We start from the raw sequence: 18,106 nt of genomic DNA, 5'->3' as shown, positions 1-18,106 counted from the left end.
CTAAACAGAGGCAACACAACCACACGCAAACGCACAATTAATGAGAAACAATGCAAACAAGGAATAAAAGCGCGACAATAATCCGAGGCTTGAATCGCAATAGTGAATCATGCCACAATGGAGTTGGGGGGGAAAAAAATCTGTGGACAATTTGGCTCTCCATTTTGTCAGCCGTGCGCTCAACTGTAATTACCAACCCTTGGGACAATTTAAAATACATCTTTTACGATTGCCGTTGCAGCCCTTTACGAATCCACTGCTGGTTCAAGACCCCCTAATCCCCACACTGCGTCAGTCGCGACGGTTGTTTGGCCACACTTCAACCCACGCTGGTTAGCGTATGGGTTTGCTAGAAAAAAAGAACCCAGGACCGGTTCAGAGCTCTCCCTTGCACCGACGTGAGCCGTGACTGAGATTCAAAAACTCTGTTCGGCTGGGTTCACCAATGCCCCACCTATAATTATATAAATCGGCCTATTCACCAGCACCAGCACCCACTCACTTTAAAAAAAGCACAGTAACGTATCAATTTACAGTACCTGAAAAAGGGCCTTTCTCGGTATGGCAACAAGAACTGCAGAGGAGTACCCCTTCAGGTCTGACAAGTTTGTCTCAATCCCGACGGCGTGTTCAGGCTCGACAGCGGGCGCGACCCCACGTGTACTCATGTTTTCGGTGACAAGCGCCAGGATTTCTTGCCGGCGTCCCAATCTGCGGCAAGCGCGGCTGCCATCCCCGTGTCAAGTCGGTGCCAGAAATTGCTTACGACGTGCAAAACCGGGCGCGGACCCTTTTTTTGTTGCAATGGAGATTCTTAGCGTTCTGCAAGCACGCTCCGATTTAACGACGCGACGAGTGACATCCATTCGTAATATTAAGTGACAATTCGAAAGGGAGTATATCAACTGTTTTTGTTGTTGTTACTCCTGAGTTCCAAACTACGTAAAAAATATATATTTGACCGACCAGTGAACGCATGTTGGAGTCAATTCAACAGAGACTCTAAAACATAAGCAGCTATCAACCCATGTTGGACTACACACACACACCCGTTCGGGAAAGAGCAGCGGCTAATAAGACGTTGATATTTCTCCCTCTGCTGAGAATCTTTAGCCACCGCTACCGAGCAGGGCACTAGCAATTGGACACGCAGTAAGTGCGAGTGGAAAGGACCAGCTTTTGGGTCTTTCTTTCCTCCCACGGGATTCTCACCGCCGCCGTCACCGCTGCCACCAAATTCCCAGGTTAATGCCGCACGGGGGGCCCGGTGTGTGCAGGTGTGTGCAGGTGTGTGCAGGTGTGTGCAGGTGTGTGCAGGTGTGTGCAGGTTAAGCAACGACACCGGAGCGACCGCTGCGAGCGGCAACGTAAGCGCCGTGTCCACGGGGCGAACAGCGGCTTAACCCGAGGCTTAGCAGGGGAAATGCTCCCACGCAGCCCGATAGACGCTGGCTAATTGCAGCCCCTGAGCCGATTAAACAACCGGAAATAATCTGGGAGTGGCGTGGAGAGCGGCGGGGCAGTGACGTGGCAGATGGCGCCGCTGCGCTGCGAAATCGGTGACCGGAGTTCGATTCCCGACAGTGGTTACCGTTAGTGGGCGAGTTATACAGGAAACAGTCGTGGGTAACCCCCCCCCGCACCCCCAATAACCATCCCCCCCCCCCTCCACCAAACCCACACGACCTAGTGTAGTAAAGTATGAGCACGGTTGGGAAAGAAGTTCAGTATACATACACACTCCGTTTGGCTACGTATGGTGCGAAAGAAGTTCAACATGCATAGAAAACAACTCCCATGACCGACACGCACTGGTGAGGTCCTTCATCCATCAGCCGATTAGCGGAGGGCTGTTGGTTGCTATTATTCGTTGTTATCGCGAGCTAACCACTCGCAGAATCCACGTATCGTTACTCCTACCTAATTTTACCTTTAAGAGGGAATGGGGTCCAGGACCGATTAAGTAACTTGCCACTGATGTGAACCGTGGACAGCCGCCTCTTTCCGGTGTGGTGAGGTATGGTCAAAATAACTGTGGTGATCAATATGGTGCGGGTGAGACTCGCCATCCAGCAATGGGGATTTGGCAAAAAAAAAAGAGGGGGGGGATGTACATTTTTTAATAAATTTTATCATTACGAAATTGGACGGTATCTGGCAAAGCACAACCCACCCATCCGTGCCAGCCGCGTGTGAAATTGCGAGGGTGGGCCCCCGAAATGTGAGGGGTGGTGGCCGAGCAGTCGCCCCGGGGGAGGTGATGACGACTTCGATGCGCTTTTCCCCGCAAGTGGAGCCAGTACAACTCGGTGCGCAAGACCCACACGTGTTTTTCACGGGCAGCGTCGCGAAACAGCCTGGCAAGCGCGCGCGCACACGCGCGCAGCACCGGAGCAGGCGCACGCAATTCGACGGGAACAAGTCGACGCACCTCGTGCGCGCCCGGTACGACTTTCGCACAGCACGTGCGGCCATCCAAAAGCCATCGACGCTTTCCAAATTTAAATTCGGCACTCTAAAACAAAGACGGTGTTACATCTCTCTCTATATATATACGCTGCATGTACTGTATATCAGAATCAGAATATTTATTAATAGCGAGGACTCCGATGAACCGTCTATGAAACGTGGCAAAAACTATACAGCAGTAGAGACCGTTTAAACTCACCGTCCTGTATTTATGCAAAATCATATTATTCTTTCACGGGTAACATTGATATGAACACTCTACATGTCATGTGAAAAGAGATGTAGACTACGAGTTATGTTTTGATGTTACAAGTCGATATTTGTGACGAAGCTGGTACATTTTTGCGCATGTGCATCACTGCCAACACGGAATCTGAAACTTGAATCTCAACACTGTACGAGATACCAAATGCAACGCCATACACGCACAGCATGCGTGGCACGCTTTCAATCGGTACAAATTAACTATGACGTGGATCCGAAACGCAAGATTCTGATGCAGAAAATGAAACAAATGCTGACAAGAATGAAAAGATTCGTGGAGAAATAGATGCTGGTATTTAAGATTGAAAACTTATTTCTTTAAAATTGCTTTTTGTTTTATTGATCCGTTGTCCTTCCCCCGCACCTCCCGCCAGCACGGTTGTCTACGTACGGTGCGAAAGAAGTTCAACATGCATGCATTGCAACACAGCATGAGAAAGAGGAAGGGAAATCTATGACTAATAAAACGAAGGAAAAATCAGAGACGTCATATTGCTACTTAATGAAAGGAAGCTTTTGTCAGCACACAGCGCTGAAAGAAGTATATGGTAAGTGGACGAGACTGTGGTGGCATGGCGGCCAAGTGAGGGTGGATCACCGTCTAAACACAAGGTGATGAGATCGACTGATACGCAGGAGATGGGATTGTGGAATCGCAGAACCATGTGGGGTAACCAATGTGGGGATATATTCAGCCAGCAGTAGATAGATCATGGTTGATAATTATGTTATTGTTTGCAAACCTGACCAATTTTATTTTACCAGGTAAGGCCCACCGAGCTATATACACACACACAAGTTATCTTTCAGAAGTGACTTGGCCAAAAATGATAGCTCAACGTGGTGGCTTAGCACGTGTAAATTATTTGTAAAATGTGGAGGAAAATAAAAGTTGGGAGGCTCTAAATCCATGCGACCACGGAAACTTGCAAATGTTCAGCGCATTATTAGTTCGAGTTCAACAAACTCCCTCTCTCATCCTCCCACGTTGCATTTCACTGGACCAAGAAGACTGCCCCAGCAGCCAAGCGCGTGAATTACACTACTGTACACATGGCAAGGCTACCAGTAACATGGAAATCCCACAGCGGCACTGTGCATATTCAGATTTCACAACCACGAGCTAAAAGCCATCAAACGAATTCAAGGCGTGACTGTTAAAGCAACATGACCCTGCATTCATTGACCACTACAAAGACAAAGATCCCCCGTGTAGCCTTAACCGACTGTTGGGGCAAGTGCTGTTAGCGAGCACCTATGAAAGCCGGAATAGCACACAAGGGAGTTGGGGTGGCCAGCACCACACCCGGCTGCCTTCGTCTCCCCAGTGGCGATGTTTATACACCCCACCAGGTACTCATTTAAGACAGAGTTGACCTAGAAGAGCACCAGGACTGGTTTAGATATTCGTCACCGATGTTGGTCATGAGCAGAAACCGAACTCGGGTCGCCGGGTTCGTAGCAGTGTGCCAACCACTCCCCACAAATGACCACCAACACCCACTCATGCGCAAACTCGTGTACATATATACGTGACGAATCAATAAATATTACGGAGAAGGGACGGAGTTTGTTGATGGGCAGGGAGGGCAGGGGCAGCAGTAGCAGATAGAGGGCAGGCTAGTAGCAGGGCTGGGTGGGATGGCAGGGATGGGTAAACGCGTGTCTTCATTCCTCGGGATTTGCTCCTTCGTGCATAAAGGACAAATGACCCAGACCATCCGGATCCCATCTCTATGCTGCGCATGCCACGGCCAATGATGCACGCATCATGCACAACTCTGTTCACCGATCGGGGCAGCAAATCTCTGCAATTCGATATTGGCTGCCTGTGGAGTGTACAGTACTACCTACCATATATTGCCACAGACGGGTGAAGATAGATCTTTTACATTTTGGCCAACTGGCTCTTTTTTTTTCTCCCACCCCGACTAAGAACCGTGGGGCGAAACGTCGCGAGTAGATGCAAAAAACCTTTTAATTTTAAAATCGAGCATACACATTGAGTATATGCCTGTTATCTCACTGGCTGGGATCGAGTACAGTAATGTTTTAATGGACACCTAGGTGTGAAGATAATTGCTTTGGACTCGAGATACAAGAAGCCAAGACGTTCGGTCCAGATTTATAATCTTTGTGAGGGAGTCGTCGCATGCGAGCGTAGTTACATAAGAACAGTCAGTACAGTGTTTTGCGATCGAGCACGAGTGTTTATAAAACATAGGTATGGCGGTGCCCATTGTATATTTAAACTACGGCGAATGTGCACAGGCCTGATGAGAGTGGGGTGGATGGCCGGGGCGGGCAGGCCAAGTACACCGTGCTTCCTATATCAACGGGAGTCCCCCCCCCCACCCCAATATTTATTGGAGAAAAATAAATACATCTCAATTATCTCATTTACACGAGATGGGAATGGAGAAGGCCCCTGGCAATCTGTGAAAAAAAATAATTGAAGAGCTTCATAGCTCATCCAATTCCTCCTATCTAAATAAAGATTCTGATTCAACATTACATATAGGGGGGCCCCCATATTTCTCTCAACGGGGCCTGAATGTATGCAAATGTGTATACAGTACTCTGCACGTACACATAAAATGTGTTCTGTATAATATACAGTAGTTAACGTATATCTTACATGCAGATACATAAATGCGTCACACACACACGCGTGTGTGTGGGTGACATACAGATAACCCCATTGAGCTCCGTGCAAGGGGGCGCTTATTGAGACATTGTGAAAGAATGTGTGCTGGACAAACTGCGTCTGATTATTAATTAATGTGTGTACCGTGTAGAAATATAATAACAATAATCAATAATGGGGTTGAAAAATATTTTCTGGCCATTCTCAATCCACTGTTGGAGGTCAGTTGTGGATGTTGCTTGACCATACTTCACCACGCCGGTCCGTGCCGATTGGCGACGTGGGGGGCGAGGGAGTCCGGGACCCAACCAGACATCTCTCGCCACTGATGTTAGCCGTGAATAGCCCCCAAACCCCACCGACCACTTCACCAACTGGCACCGACCAGTGTGGAGAGGTCAGCATGGAGAGGTCAGCGTGGAGAGGGCAGCGTGGAGAGGTCAGCGTGGAGAGGTCAGCGTGGAGAGGTCAAGGTCAGTCAAAGAACGACCGTGACAACAGCCGACATGACGAAGCGGCTTTCATCCAGCAGTGGATTGACAAATGGCTGTAAATGAAATCGGTCAGTCATAAATAGTAATATACATTGTGTGTATACACACACACACAACCAGGAACGTTAATTGACATAACTAAATTCAGATGAAAGGCTCCTTGAGTGAGAAATGTGGTCATTATTCACGAGCCATTTTTTATTCATGTAGGCTAATAGCAACGATGAGCGTTTGTATAAGGTCTTACAAGTAGCGTCCATCTATAATATTTCAAATAATCTATGAGCACCTTCATTCAAGCAGTGAGTTTGACATGACATTCCTAGAGTAAATCGCGTGTAACGAGGAGAGCAAGATCGCCGATTTCAATGGGCTATGCGCTTATCATTAACGGCCATCTCTCTCCATGTACGTAGTATGCAAGCGATTACCATCCTGCAGTGCAAATGATAAGAGGGCCCTAAACGGAAGCACTGTGTACGCATTGCCAGAATGCCAATCCATTGCTCGACGAGGTGTTCTCATCACGCCTCGTTAGGATCGGAGTGATTATACGACCGCAATTCATTAACCGAGCTGGTAAATTAAGTGTGGGTCGAAGCGGGGGGGGGGGGGAGATTCAAAGACTTGGGAGCATGGAAGTAGCGTGTGGTATATATAAAATACAACAATGGATTTCACCGCACTGTCCTCTGTCAAACACGGCCCTGTGAAGTGTGGCCCCCCCCCAAGCATCCAAGGACTATCCCACAGCCTCAAACGTGCCGTGCTTCAGGAGATCTGACAAGACCGGCACGCGTTCCAGAGAGATTTGCTTGTACTGAAAGTACGCATTAACAAGACACACACACACGTACATCAATGGTGTAGTACACACAATGCCACCGCCGTTCTTGATGCATCATTACATCACATGCCTCCATCCATAGACACCGTCTAGAGTACCGATACACAGACATTGTCGTGTTACGATACAGCACACATCTCGATACAATAACCGCACCGGCTCCAACTATGACAGTTCACAGGCCCCTATGCCGCGTCAGTCACCGTCATTGTTCGTCCATACTTCACCACATTCGGTCAGTGCTGGGAGGGGATGGATGGGACCGGTCCCAGTGCAAGTGGCGTGCTAACCCACTGCGCCACCCCCTTGCCACCCGAGGTGCCATCAAACACATTAATGAAATACAACACGTACACAGCACGCGTTCCACAACAACAACATCATCATCCTGAAGCCACCGGCACAATATATTCCTTACAATCGGTAGTCTGCACGTGTGCGTGTGTATATTGAGTACTGTACGATGGAGCCACTTCCCGGTTCGATTCCCGCTCACGGCCAACACCCCCAGGGGACGGCTCTCTGAACCGGTGCCGGTCCTCCCCTAGGTCGACTCAGCCTCAAATGAGTACCTGGCGCGACAAAGGCGGCCGGGCGTGGTGCTGAGCCAGTCAACCCCTCGTGTGCCGTGCGGGCCTTCATAAGGTGCTACTCGCTAGCAGCAATTGCCCCAACAGGCTATACGGGGGACACTCGTCTTTGTACAAAAACAGCATACATGACATCTCCTTACACCGGAAGCAAAGCATGCACTGCTACTTACTATACGACGAGTAGTGCTTCTTTGCGTGTACGCATAGGACACGTGCGCGCGCACGCACACACGCGCGTTAACATTTAGTATATTGTGCACAATATACTAAATGTTTGTCTGTGTGCACGTGTGTATGTGTGTACACGTGTATACATACACACGTGCACACACACAGGCGTGTGTGTACACGTGTGTGTGTGTGTATACATACACACGTGCGCACGCGTTCTCGAGATAGTGCCACACACCACACCACGTTACCGGTTGCTCGTCGCATTGCAACAACGCACCGCGTTTTTTTTTTGACAATGGCTCTAAACGCAACGGCCCAAACATTTCGATTTAAAGCTTTCGTGACTGCAAGGATTCATCTTCTTTGGTTCTTTCGGTAAAGTCACGTAGAATGAGAATACAATAATAAAATAAGACAATAAAATTCTCACGACGTTTCGGCCACAACACAACACAAACATTATTACGATGTGTTAGAGCATGCGCACGTACGTACGGTGAACATGCGTTGTGTGTGCATCGAGTACGCACACAAAGTATTGTACCGGCCGATTACATTGAACGCGTCAACTGTAGCAGACAATGAGTTGGGAGTTTTTTTTTTTTAAATAATGAATCGTGGATAAGCGTGTACAGCGGAAACAATGTACCCAGCGTGATGTATAACCGCATCACATCGTTACGATGTACAGACCTGTGTGGAATCAATCACATCGAGACCGGATACAATTTCACCGGCTCAGACAAAGCTCCCCCGTGTAGCCTGTAACAGACTGTAGGGGCAAGTGCGCTGTTAGGGAGCACCTATTAAGAAGACCGGCGCCGCACACGAGGCGGTGGGGTCAGTGGTCAGCACCACGCCCCGACCGCCTTTGTCTCCACCGACGCTCACATTTTACACACAGCACTAGCGTACCAATTTAAGGCCGAGTTAACCTGGGGGAGGACCGGTTCGGTTAAATCGTCACCGGCGTTGACCTCGAGCGGGGAAGGCTCAGACATACACACACGCGCGCACACAGGGCACGTACCGAGTTCACACAGCGTGTAGAAACGAGACACAATACACTGAGCGGTGTGTATACACACACACTTCATCAAAAGTGTTACCAAATGTAAAAAAAAACCGGATAGGCTGTATCATCAAGAGGGTACGAGCGGCGTGTGTTATAATCCCGGAACGCATGGCCCGGGGGTAATGAATGGTACGGCGACGATGCCTTGGGTGAGCGCGCGGGGCGAGGCGAAGGTCTGAGCGGCCCTTCTTCCTCCTTACCAGTTGTCCTGCATCCATTCAATAGCCTCCGCTTCATTGAAGACCCTTTCGAACTCGTATTCTTGAAGAGAAATGACTGACATCGTTACGCCGTGCAGGGGGGGGAGGGGGGGCACTTCGTCACCAACGTAGAGATATGAGATTTAATTTTTTTCAAAGAATATATATTATTTAAAGAAATTTAATTTACAAACCCAAAAAAAACTGCCCCCCCCCCTGTTAAGCGCCGAGCGCGACAGCCCCCCCCCCCTGCTCCTCCTTCTTCTTCCCTCTGCTCTGAGCGATGCCACGTGCGCGCCCGCCCGCCCGCCCGCCCGCCCGCCCGCGTGTGCGTTCGTGAAAAAAATTTAAACAGCAAAAAGGTTGGGGGGGTGGGGGGCAAATAAGAAAGCGCCTGGCGACTTTAGAGGAACGACATATGAATGAATGTATTTACTGCGTGTTAAACGAAAGCCGAAGAACGTCGGCGGCACAAGAGAGGCGGCAGGGGGGTAAGGCGGCGGCAGCGGCTTAGAGGGTTGGTGGTGGTGGTGGATGGCGGCGGCGGCTGTGAATGTCTCGGTTAGGGGGTGGGGGGTGGCCGCGCTTCCTCCAAAAAGCCGCAAAAAAAATCCTCCCTCGACTGACGAGCGAGAGGCGCGCCCACTTGCACGTTACATATATACTCGCGGACGATACCATTCATCGCACTTGTGACGGGGGGGGGTTCACGTTTTAAAAACCCGCCCCTGCACAATATCGCGGGTTTAACACGCGTCCGCTCGAATGAATCCACGGGCTCAATTTCACGATTACATGTTGGAATCTTTAATTTGCATTACACGAGGGCGTTTTGAAGATCGATGGGAGGAAGGGGATGGGGGGTGTTGGAAACCGTGCGCCTATCCCACCCCGCACAGCCACTCCCGGGCCCCGCGTGTTGGTGGTCTCGTCTGACACAGTCAAGTAACAGAAAAAAACATTCTGCGTCTTCTTCCTCTTCCTGCTCCTCCTCCTGCTGCTGTTCCTCCTCCTGCTGCTGTTCCTCCTCCTGCTGCTGCTCCTCCTGCTGTTCCTCCTCCTCCTGCTGTTCCTCCTCCTGCTGTTCCTCCTCCTGCTGTTCCTCCTCCTGCTGCTCCTCCTCCTGCTGTTCCTCCTCCTGCTGCTGTTCCTCCTCCTGCTGTTCCTCCTCCTGCTGTTCCTCCTCCTGCTGCTCCTCCTCCTGCTGTTCCTCCTCCTGCTGTTCCTCCTCCTGCTGCTCCTCCTGCTGTTCCTCCTCCTGCTGCTGCTCCTCCTCCTGCTGCTGTTCCTCCTCCTGCTGCTGCTCCTCCTGCTGCTGTTCCTCCTCCTGCTGCTGCTCCTCCTGCTGCTGCTCCTCCTGCTGCTGTTCCTCCTCCTCCTGCTGTTCCTCCTCCTCCTGCTGTTTCTCCTCCTCCTGCTGTTCCTCTTCCTGCTTCTGTTCCTCCTCCTCCTACTGCTGCTCCTCCTGCTGCTGCTCCTCCTCCTGCTGCTGTTCCTCCTCCTCCTGCTGCTCCTCCTCCTCCTGCTGTTCCTCCTCCTGCTGCTGTTCCTCCTCCTGCTGCTCCTCCTCCTGCTGCTCCTCCTCCTCCTGCTGCTCCTCCTCCTGCTGCTGTTCCTCCTGCTGCTGCTCCTCCTCCTGCTGCTCCTCCTGCTGCTGTTCCTCCTGCTGCTGTTCCTCCTCCTGCTGCTCCTCCTCCTGCTGCTCCTCCTCCTCCTCCTGCTGCTCCTCCTCCTGCTGCTGTTCCTCCTGCTGCTGCTCCTCCTCCTGCTGCTCCTCCTGCTGCTGTTCCTCCTGCTGCTGTTCCTCCTGCTGCTGTTCCTCCTCCTGCTGCTTCTCCTCCTGCCGTTCCTCCTGCTGCTCCTCCTGCTGCTGCTCCTCCTCCTGCTGTTCCTCCTGCTGCTGTTCCTCCTGCTACTGTTCCTGCTGCTGCTACACGTGGACACGCCTTGGGACGGCTCCACGCTGCTGCCGCTGCCTCGTTTGGCTCGGGGCGAGGTGTGGCTCTGCCACGCAATATCGCGTCAGCCACAGACACTGCATTCGTGTGTTCGTGTGTGTTCGTGTGAGCCTGTTGGTCACCAAGGTGAAAGGATTCAACAACCCTCCGACACCCCTTCCATCTCGCCCTTAAGCGATACGCGAAGAATTCGGACTTGGGGATTAAACCCGGAAAAAAGGATTTTGTTGTTGTTGCATTACATTGCTGTGTGAATGTAGCGGTCTCTAGGGGCAGCCAGTCACGTTAAGCCATTATATCACGTGCACGAGACTGAAAACATTAGATTTTTCGATGCGTGCTTGCGATGTGAGCTTACGTATCGATGTCAATTATGAATGTCCATTAAAAAAAAGATATGTGACGTGTTTCTCCCATAATTTTCTCCGAATTTTGCTATCGGCGTCACGCCGTGAGACACAGAACCAGTTCGGATCCCGCAAGAGGAGTGCATCCCTCCCGTGTTAGAGAATGGCCCACGGAAGCAGATGTCACAGAGCTAATACCAAGATCCCTTCAAGTGGCACTCTGGCCCACCCAGTAGTGGGCCAGGCAGCACTTTCCCAACCACCCTTACCGCTTTGAGTAATGTTCGTCGTATTAATAAATAATGTAAAAAAAAAAATTTAAACACGCTTTTATGAAATGTACTAGTAATGGAAGAATCCACGACTCCAGGAAGTGGCCTCGAAGCTTGCCACAACGTAAGGGGACCGTGATCAATTACAGCCAACGTCAGTTGACCGTGGACAATTATACCCAAGCCGAAACATAACAGAAAAAATGTAAATAAATATATATTTTGATGTTTTTTTTTATGATAAAATATAGTATTATCATCAGTCTGACATAAGTATAGCAAGTTTGCAGTCGATACCACATTGGGAAGTGGGTTAAAATTGAGTTACAAGATTTGAGGCTACAACAACAGCGAGTTAAATGAAAGCGTGCAAAAAAACAAACTAATATCTTCAATTCCCAGAGCTGTAATTCAGGCAAAAGGAAGTTACAGAACCACTTTTGATGTGATCGGGTGTTTTTGTGTGTGCAAATCTGGCACTGGTTGCAGATCTGAGAAACATCATCTCTTCGGCCACCCGAACTAGACAATGAACCATATCGCGAATACCTGCATCAGACGCCCGCTCTTCGGCAGACTGAGCAGCACTTGGCAAGCAACTCCCGAAGCTATGGAATGGTTCGCAGACCTAAACTTGGACTGTGATTTCCACATACTTGCCATATGCTCGAGAAATAGAGAGAGAATTGAGAACCCGGTTTAATCACATGCAGCTTGCATAGATTCGAACCCATGGCCTCAATCGTTTGGGCCAGCTCAGCGCTCTATGACCTCTAAAAAAACGACCATCTCACGAATCGATCGTGAACCCCCCCCAATGTACAGGTGATATGTGCCGTAACGTGTGAAATGAAATTTTATTTTGTGATCAATAACCACTCAAAGCTGCACTGTTTCTATGCGAGGAGGATTACACTGCCCAATAATTGCTTTGGCAAATAAGTGGTTTAAACTATACAGCGCCTTTAAAATATATATGTATATCTTAAAATAGCCTTTAAAAGATAAGGGATTACTGTCGGAAAATGAGATAAGCAGAATGAACACATGGACAAATATTTTAAGAAGCCGGTATATAAAACTCCGTTAACACATCAGCCACCAGCATGTAAATCACGGGCACATTATTACGGTATGATTTGTGCATAAAGACGCGACTTTGCCTAACTAGTGCCTAATTCATTACACTGAAGTGACCTTTTCTATTATCTTGGACTCCAAGATTGCTTGCTTTCAACTTTCTCTTATCACTAAATGGCACATTCCATAAGAGTGATGATGCATGGGTTCCACAATTCAACTCACAATAAAAAATAATAGTAATCATTAACTACCCTTTTTCCAATTCACTGCTGGATGAAGGTCATGGGGGTTCATATTCTTGGTTCTTTCGGTAAAGAACCAAGAATATGAATCCCTGCAGTCACGAAAGCTTTAAATCAAAATTTAAGTCATGGGGGTTGTTTGACCGTACTTCACCATGCTGGTAAAGGGTTGGTTAAGATAGGGGGAAAGGATCCAGGGCTGCTTCTGATATTTCTCACCACTCGGAATCACAATGTGCACAGCACAATCTCACCGTACAAAAAATAAACATGCATGTGAGAATCGATGCGTTTATCTTGGTGGCTGCATTCAAACTGTCAATCAGATTCTGAAAAAAGCTAATGAATGTCAAAACACCATTATGCACACCCTATGTGTACTCTGAAAATTGTATTTGGCTCCATGGATATTCATGCACTCATTCAACCTCTCGCAAACTACGTGTGAATGATATATAATTACTTTACAAAAACTTGGAAGGGCTCCACTGAGCTTGCATGTGGCAAGTAATGGCTTAATGTAGACAATATTTGAAGGGGAGTCGTACAAAGTTGACACGCTTATTCGCAGCGAGGTGAGAAGATGTTTTCTGAACATTGCATCATAGGAGAGGAAAAAACGGCTAGACGTAAATGGATATTAACCGTATCAGATTTACCGATGACATAGGCATTATTATAATCATTGGAAATTAACTATGGAAAATTGTTGGAAAACCTAATAAAGGAAGGCATGTCATGTACAACCAGTTCGCTAAACAACTGAAGATATCTGCTGCTGCGACATAGTTGGGAAACGCAACAAAGTGTGTACACCAAGGGCAGCTATTGAAGGTGGATCACAGTCAACACGGTGACATGGTGGTTGAGAAGAGCAGGTTGAAGTGATTTGGGAAAATTTACTTTTTCAAACGTGCTCCAAAAATAAATAAAACATTCAGCCAGTGCACATCACCTGCTGTGACATGTGGATCTGAAACGTGGACAAGTGACGAATAGAATGAAACAAAATCTCAAAAGTGTGAATAGGCATCGAGGGGTACATGCTTGGAATTTGACTGAGACAGATAGAGGAACGCATGTCAGTGAACATACTCAAGGTCGAAACATCACGTTTACTGTTAGCAAAAAGTGGCTTGACCCAGACACGCCGCTAAAATATATATATATTACCAGGTAAGGCCCACTGAGCTTTCTAGCTTTTTTTCAGAAGCGACCTGGCCACAAATTATATCTCAACGAAGTGGCTAATCACGTGGAAAATTAGAGCAGCCAATAGCTTTAAACGCACGTTTCGGAATGTGAAAGGAAAAACTGGAAGACCATGATAAAATGCCACGCAATCGTGGGGAGAGAGACACGCAAACTCCAAATATACAGCAGGCGCCAGGGTCGGGATTGAACCCACGACCTCCTGTCTACCAGGTGAGGTAGTTAACATCACGCCACCGTGGCTGATGGTCGAGACTAACGACTAACTGGCAGCCAAAGGAAGGGAAAACACCGAAAGCACTTCAACCACGGGGATGAAGGGATGAGATCAGCTCACGTGCAGGAGCGAGATGGATCGTTGCATTCTATGACCATAAGGGATTATGAAGACCTTCATTCAGCAGTGGATAGATCATGGCTGGTGATGATATGTGTCTGTATCATGGGTTCACGTGAACTCTTCCAGCCACTGCAGACCACTACATCCACGACAATGTCAAAAAGGCAACTGACTTTAGACTAAAAACTTTCGTGACTGCAGGAATTCATATTCCATCTATGTGACTTTACCGAAAGAACCAAGAATAAGGCACTGACTGTTGAATACACAACCATCGCAAGTCATCGCGAAGGTTGTGAACCATTACTCCGCGCATCAGGGTCGCTGGCTACGGGCAAGTAAAAATTGTGCGCGTTACAAATTAGCATCATTGTTATTAATTGTCTTTTTTTTACCATAAAAACCTCATTGTGTTTCTGGAGGAACCTTACTCTGAGATGCTTAGCCAATCCGATTAATGCGTGTTGAATGGAAATGTTTTTTTTTTATACAAATTCCCACTGAGAAACTGTCTCAGGCTATTCACGTTTTTACTCCGCCTATTCTGCCATTATTTTAGTTTATTTGTTGCATCAATAGTTCAAAGTAATATTGCAATTGTAATTGAAGGCTCTATCCATAGTTAATGAATAACCCCGTGCGTTGGTGTTACAGATTAAGTGTATGGCATTCATGAAAGATAATGTAGCATTTTGCTCACACAGTGTTAACATTGGGTGGTAAGTTACTCAAGATGCACAACCTTATTTGAACCGTTGGCTCTCTCCAACTTAACTGTTTATCCTGGGCACACCTTGAGCAAAGGTCATCGTTACTCAAACATCGTTGCTCACACCCCTCCGATGGAGTGGGTTATGCCTCTCAATTTCCACAGATTTGGCAATCTATGGACACTGCATCGCGTGCGGCCATCTGGAACGCTCTTCCGTTCCGATATTAGAAAGCCAATGGAACTGTGCACTTTTCCATCGAGATTGAAAACACATTTCTTAAGAACTGCTTTTTGTGTTCAGTCCGTTGTCCTCCCCCCTCCTGCACCTTCGATTAGCACGGTTGGCTACGGACGGCGCGAAAGAAGTTCAACAAATAAACAAGTTCAACATATTTAAAGCTTTCGTGACTGCAGGGATTTTTATTGTTTTATATTTTTATTATTTTATTGTTTTCCTTTTACGTGACTTTACCGAAAGAACCAAGAATATAAGTTCAACATACGTATGTTTGAAGAAGTTTCGTGTGTACGTTCAACTTCTTTCGCACCGTACGTATCCAGCCGTGCTATTCGGAGGTTCGTACGTACAGTTTTTTACACGATGACCTAACCCAAAATAAACCAATTATGACTCAGGCGGGAGAGGACTGCCATTTGAGAGCCGCTGAAATTCAGCCCTGACGAGGAGGATCAAAGTTCAAACTTTAAAAAAAATCCACTAAAGCACCTTCATGGCTTAATTTCTTACGGTAAATAACCGTGCCGCCTGAAGCTGTGTCAACACTTGCGGCGCGATTTGTTCTCTCGCTTAACGTGCTCGCGACGCAAGCTGTTTTCTTCATTATAACGCCGCCGCCATGCACGTCGCGTCAGCAAATTTTCAGAAGTGCTCTTCTTTTGTTTCAGTGGTAAAACGTCAATTTTTGTTTGTTTGTTGCCATTTGCAAACTTCTGAGTTGGTCGCGAGAAATGTAACGACGCTGCGACACCCCCCCCACCTCACACGCAGCAACCCTTAGAGTCGTCGCTTCAGCTGTGCGGTCATTAATGACACGAATATTTGGACACGTAAAGGCACCCATCCGATTGTTGAACGTCGCGATCGGCAGCACAGGGATCAGCGTGTCTGCATCAGATGGCAGTGACGTAAAGCGTAATGGGTCCCTGGCAATCTTGCACGGACCCTTAACGCAAACCTGTCGACCCATCACTATTTGCCCCGTATTTTTGTGCAATGGAAATTGAGTTTTCAGGTCCATACGGCCGTGCAGCCGTTTGGATACGGGCAAAAGACATGTTTTTGTCTTATGTGTCCGTGTTTCTACCTTGCGATGGGACTTTGTAGGGTGAAAGTTGAGATCTATAAGGGGCACGGGGTGACCAATAAGGTCCGAATTGGTCTGTAATAAGGTAGGGCACTGATAAGGGGTTGACAGGTATGTGAACGTCCTTTTTCATTTTGAAATCACAAAGCCGACCCGGTTTTTACTTCGATCTACGTTCTGTTTTTGCGTGTTTTTTGTTACCGCACTTTTTAGCGCATTTGATACGTTCACAACAACATTAGCATCACACAGAGGGCCTTGCTTTGTCGCCTCCATTCCGTAAATCAATACATATCAACGCGAACAAATCATTCGTAAATTGAATAACGAGCTGAATATGCGAGCGAGAAACGAAGGCATGCGTACAGCTGGGGCATTTGATGGGAGGGCCTCTCAACGGAGCGGTTACAGTTCGTTGGCACTGCACCATTAACCTGATAACACACTCAATGAACCTGATAACCTGAGTGTAATTTCCATCCGCAGTCAATATCAGTGGCAAGTGATATCTGAGCCGGTTCTGGGCTCCCTGCTTCACCAGTCCGCACTGACCGTCATGGTGAAGTTTGGTCAAACAGCACCCACCTGACCGACACCGTGTGGAGGAGGCTTTCATCCAACGATGAAAGCGACAGGAAGCTGTTGTGTGGTCACAGAAACCAGATATGTTCGGTCTGGTCACGTGAAGTGACCTCCCGACACGTTCAGTTGCAAAGCGCCGGTCGGCTCCAGATGCGGTATGAAAGGGCACTTGTCCCGTACAGGTAATCTTCAATCTATTTCATGACCTACGACCTGTAGATTGCAAACGCGTACTGAATGTCCCAGACCTCGGACAAGATGACGCTTGAACCCTCACCCGAACCCGAGTACAATCAATGGCAGACGATCAAACGTCGGAATTTCGGTCTGAGTGCACGCGGCATCATCGTCTTGTGGTGCGGATACCGGGCGGCATTTTTACACAATGCAAGGTTGTTTACGTTGACAGTGGCTGTGCAACGGTGCGCGGATATCCTTGGGGCCTTTCTCTCCGTGTCGCTCCGCCTGTTTTTTTTGTTTTTGTTTTCTAGGCCACCGTGCAACCCAAAAAATATCAGTCACACGTGGTGAACGCGAACCGTCTGAGTGGCGAGACGTTAACTACCTTGCCTGGGATACTGGAGGTCGTTGGTTCGATCCCGACCCTGACGCCTACTGTTTATTTGGATTTTGCATGTCTCTCTCTCTCTCTCTCATGGTGGTCGTGTGGATTTTTCTGGGGGTCCTTCGGGATTTCCCTCCACATTTACAAAACAAGCGTTTAAAGAATTTGGGCTGCTATAAATGTCCACGTGATAAGCCACTTCTTTGGGCGATCATTCGTGATGGCCAGGTCGCTTTTGTAAAAAGAGCTATGTAGCTCAGTGGATTTTGCCTGGTGAAATTAAAAATCGTTTTTAGTTTAGTTTTAGATCGTTCCTCCATTCCCCGCCATCTGCGCGAGGTTTAACCTCGTCGCGAGATGCACGTTTTCACGCAGCGCCATCCATCGTGGTGTACCGTGCTGTGCACATTAATAGCAAGCGTGTAATGAATGACGCATCAATTAATTGATTAATATAGATTCTTAGGTAAACGCTCCACGCAGAGAAACCTTTCTAAGAATCAATGTAATCGTTTTTTGGTCCGTTTACAATGTACCGTATTGTTTGCGCAGTGGCTAGCCCACTGCAAAATCAGGCCGAATAAAACCCAAGTTTGATACTTGGCCCACTGACCAGCGTGGTGACGTTTGGACAAACAACTCTCACGGGAACTTCATCCAGACAAAGAGCTGTGAATAATAATAATAATTTCTGTATATAATGGG

The 18,106-nt window shown here is 48.0% G+C and overlaps 1 protein-coding gene across 1 annotated transcript in view; it reads right to left on the bottom strand.

Annotated features, from left to right (window-relative positions):
• Positions 1-9,022, bottom strand: part of LOC116940299 (very long chain fatty acid elongase 6-like) — a 41,072-nt gene extending 32,050 nt beyond the window's left edge. Inside the window, exon 1 of the mRNA XM_032949931.2 lies at positions 8,764-9,022. Within this exon, the coding sequence (XP_032805822.1) occupies positions 8,764-8,846 (83 nt within the window). The 5' untranslated portion in view covers positions 8,847-9,022. The remainder of the gene's footprint in view (positions 1-8,763) is intronic.
• Between the last annotated feature and the right edge of the window lie 9,084 nt (positions 9,023-18,106).

Source organism: Petromyzon marinus, chromosome 8 (assembly GCF_048934315.1).
Source record: "Petromyzon marinus isolate PM22_M1 ecotype Great Lakes invasive population chromosome 8, UKy_Petmar_22M1.pri1.0, whole genome shotgun sequence".
Classification (NCBI taxonomy): domain Eukaryota; kingdom Metazoa; phylum Chordata; class Hyperoartia; order Petromyzontiformes; family Petromyzontidae; genus Petromyzon; species Petromyzon marinus.
Note: the sequence above shows the minus strand (reverse complement) of the source record. Positions and strands in the feature narration are given on the sequence as shown.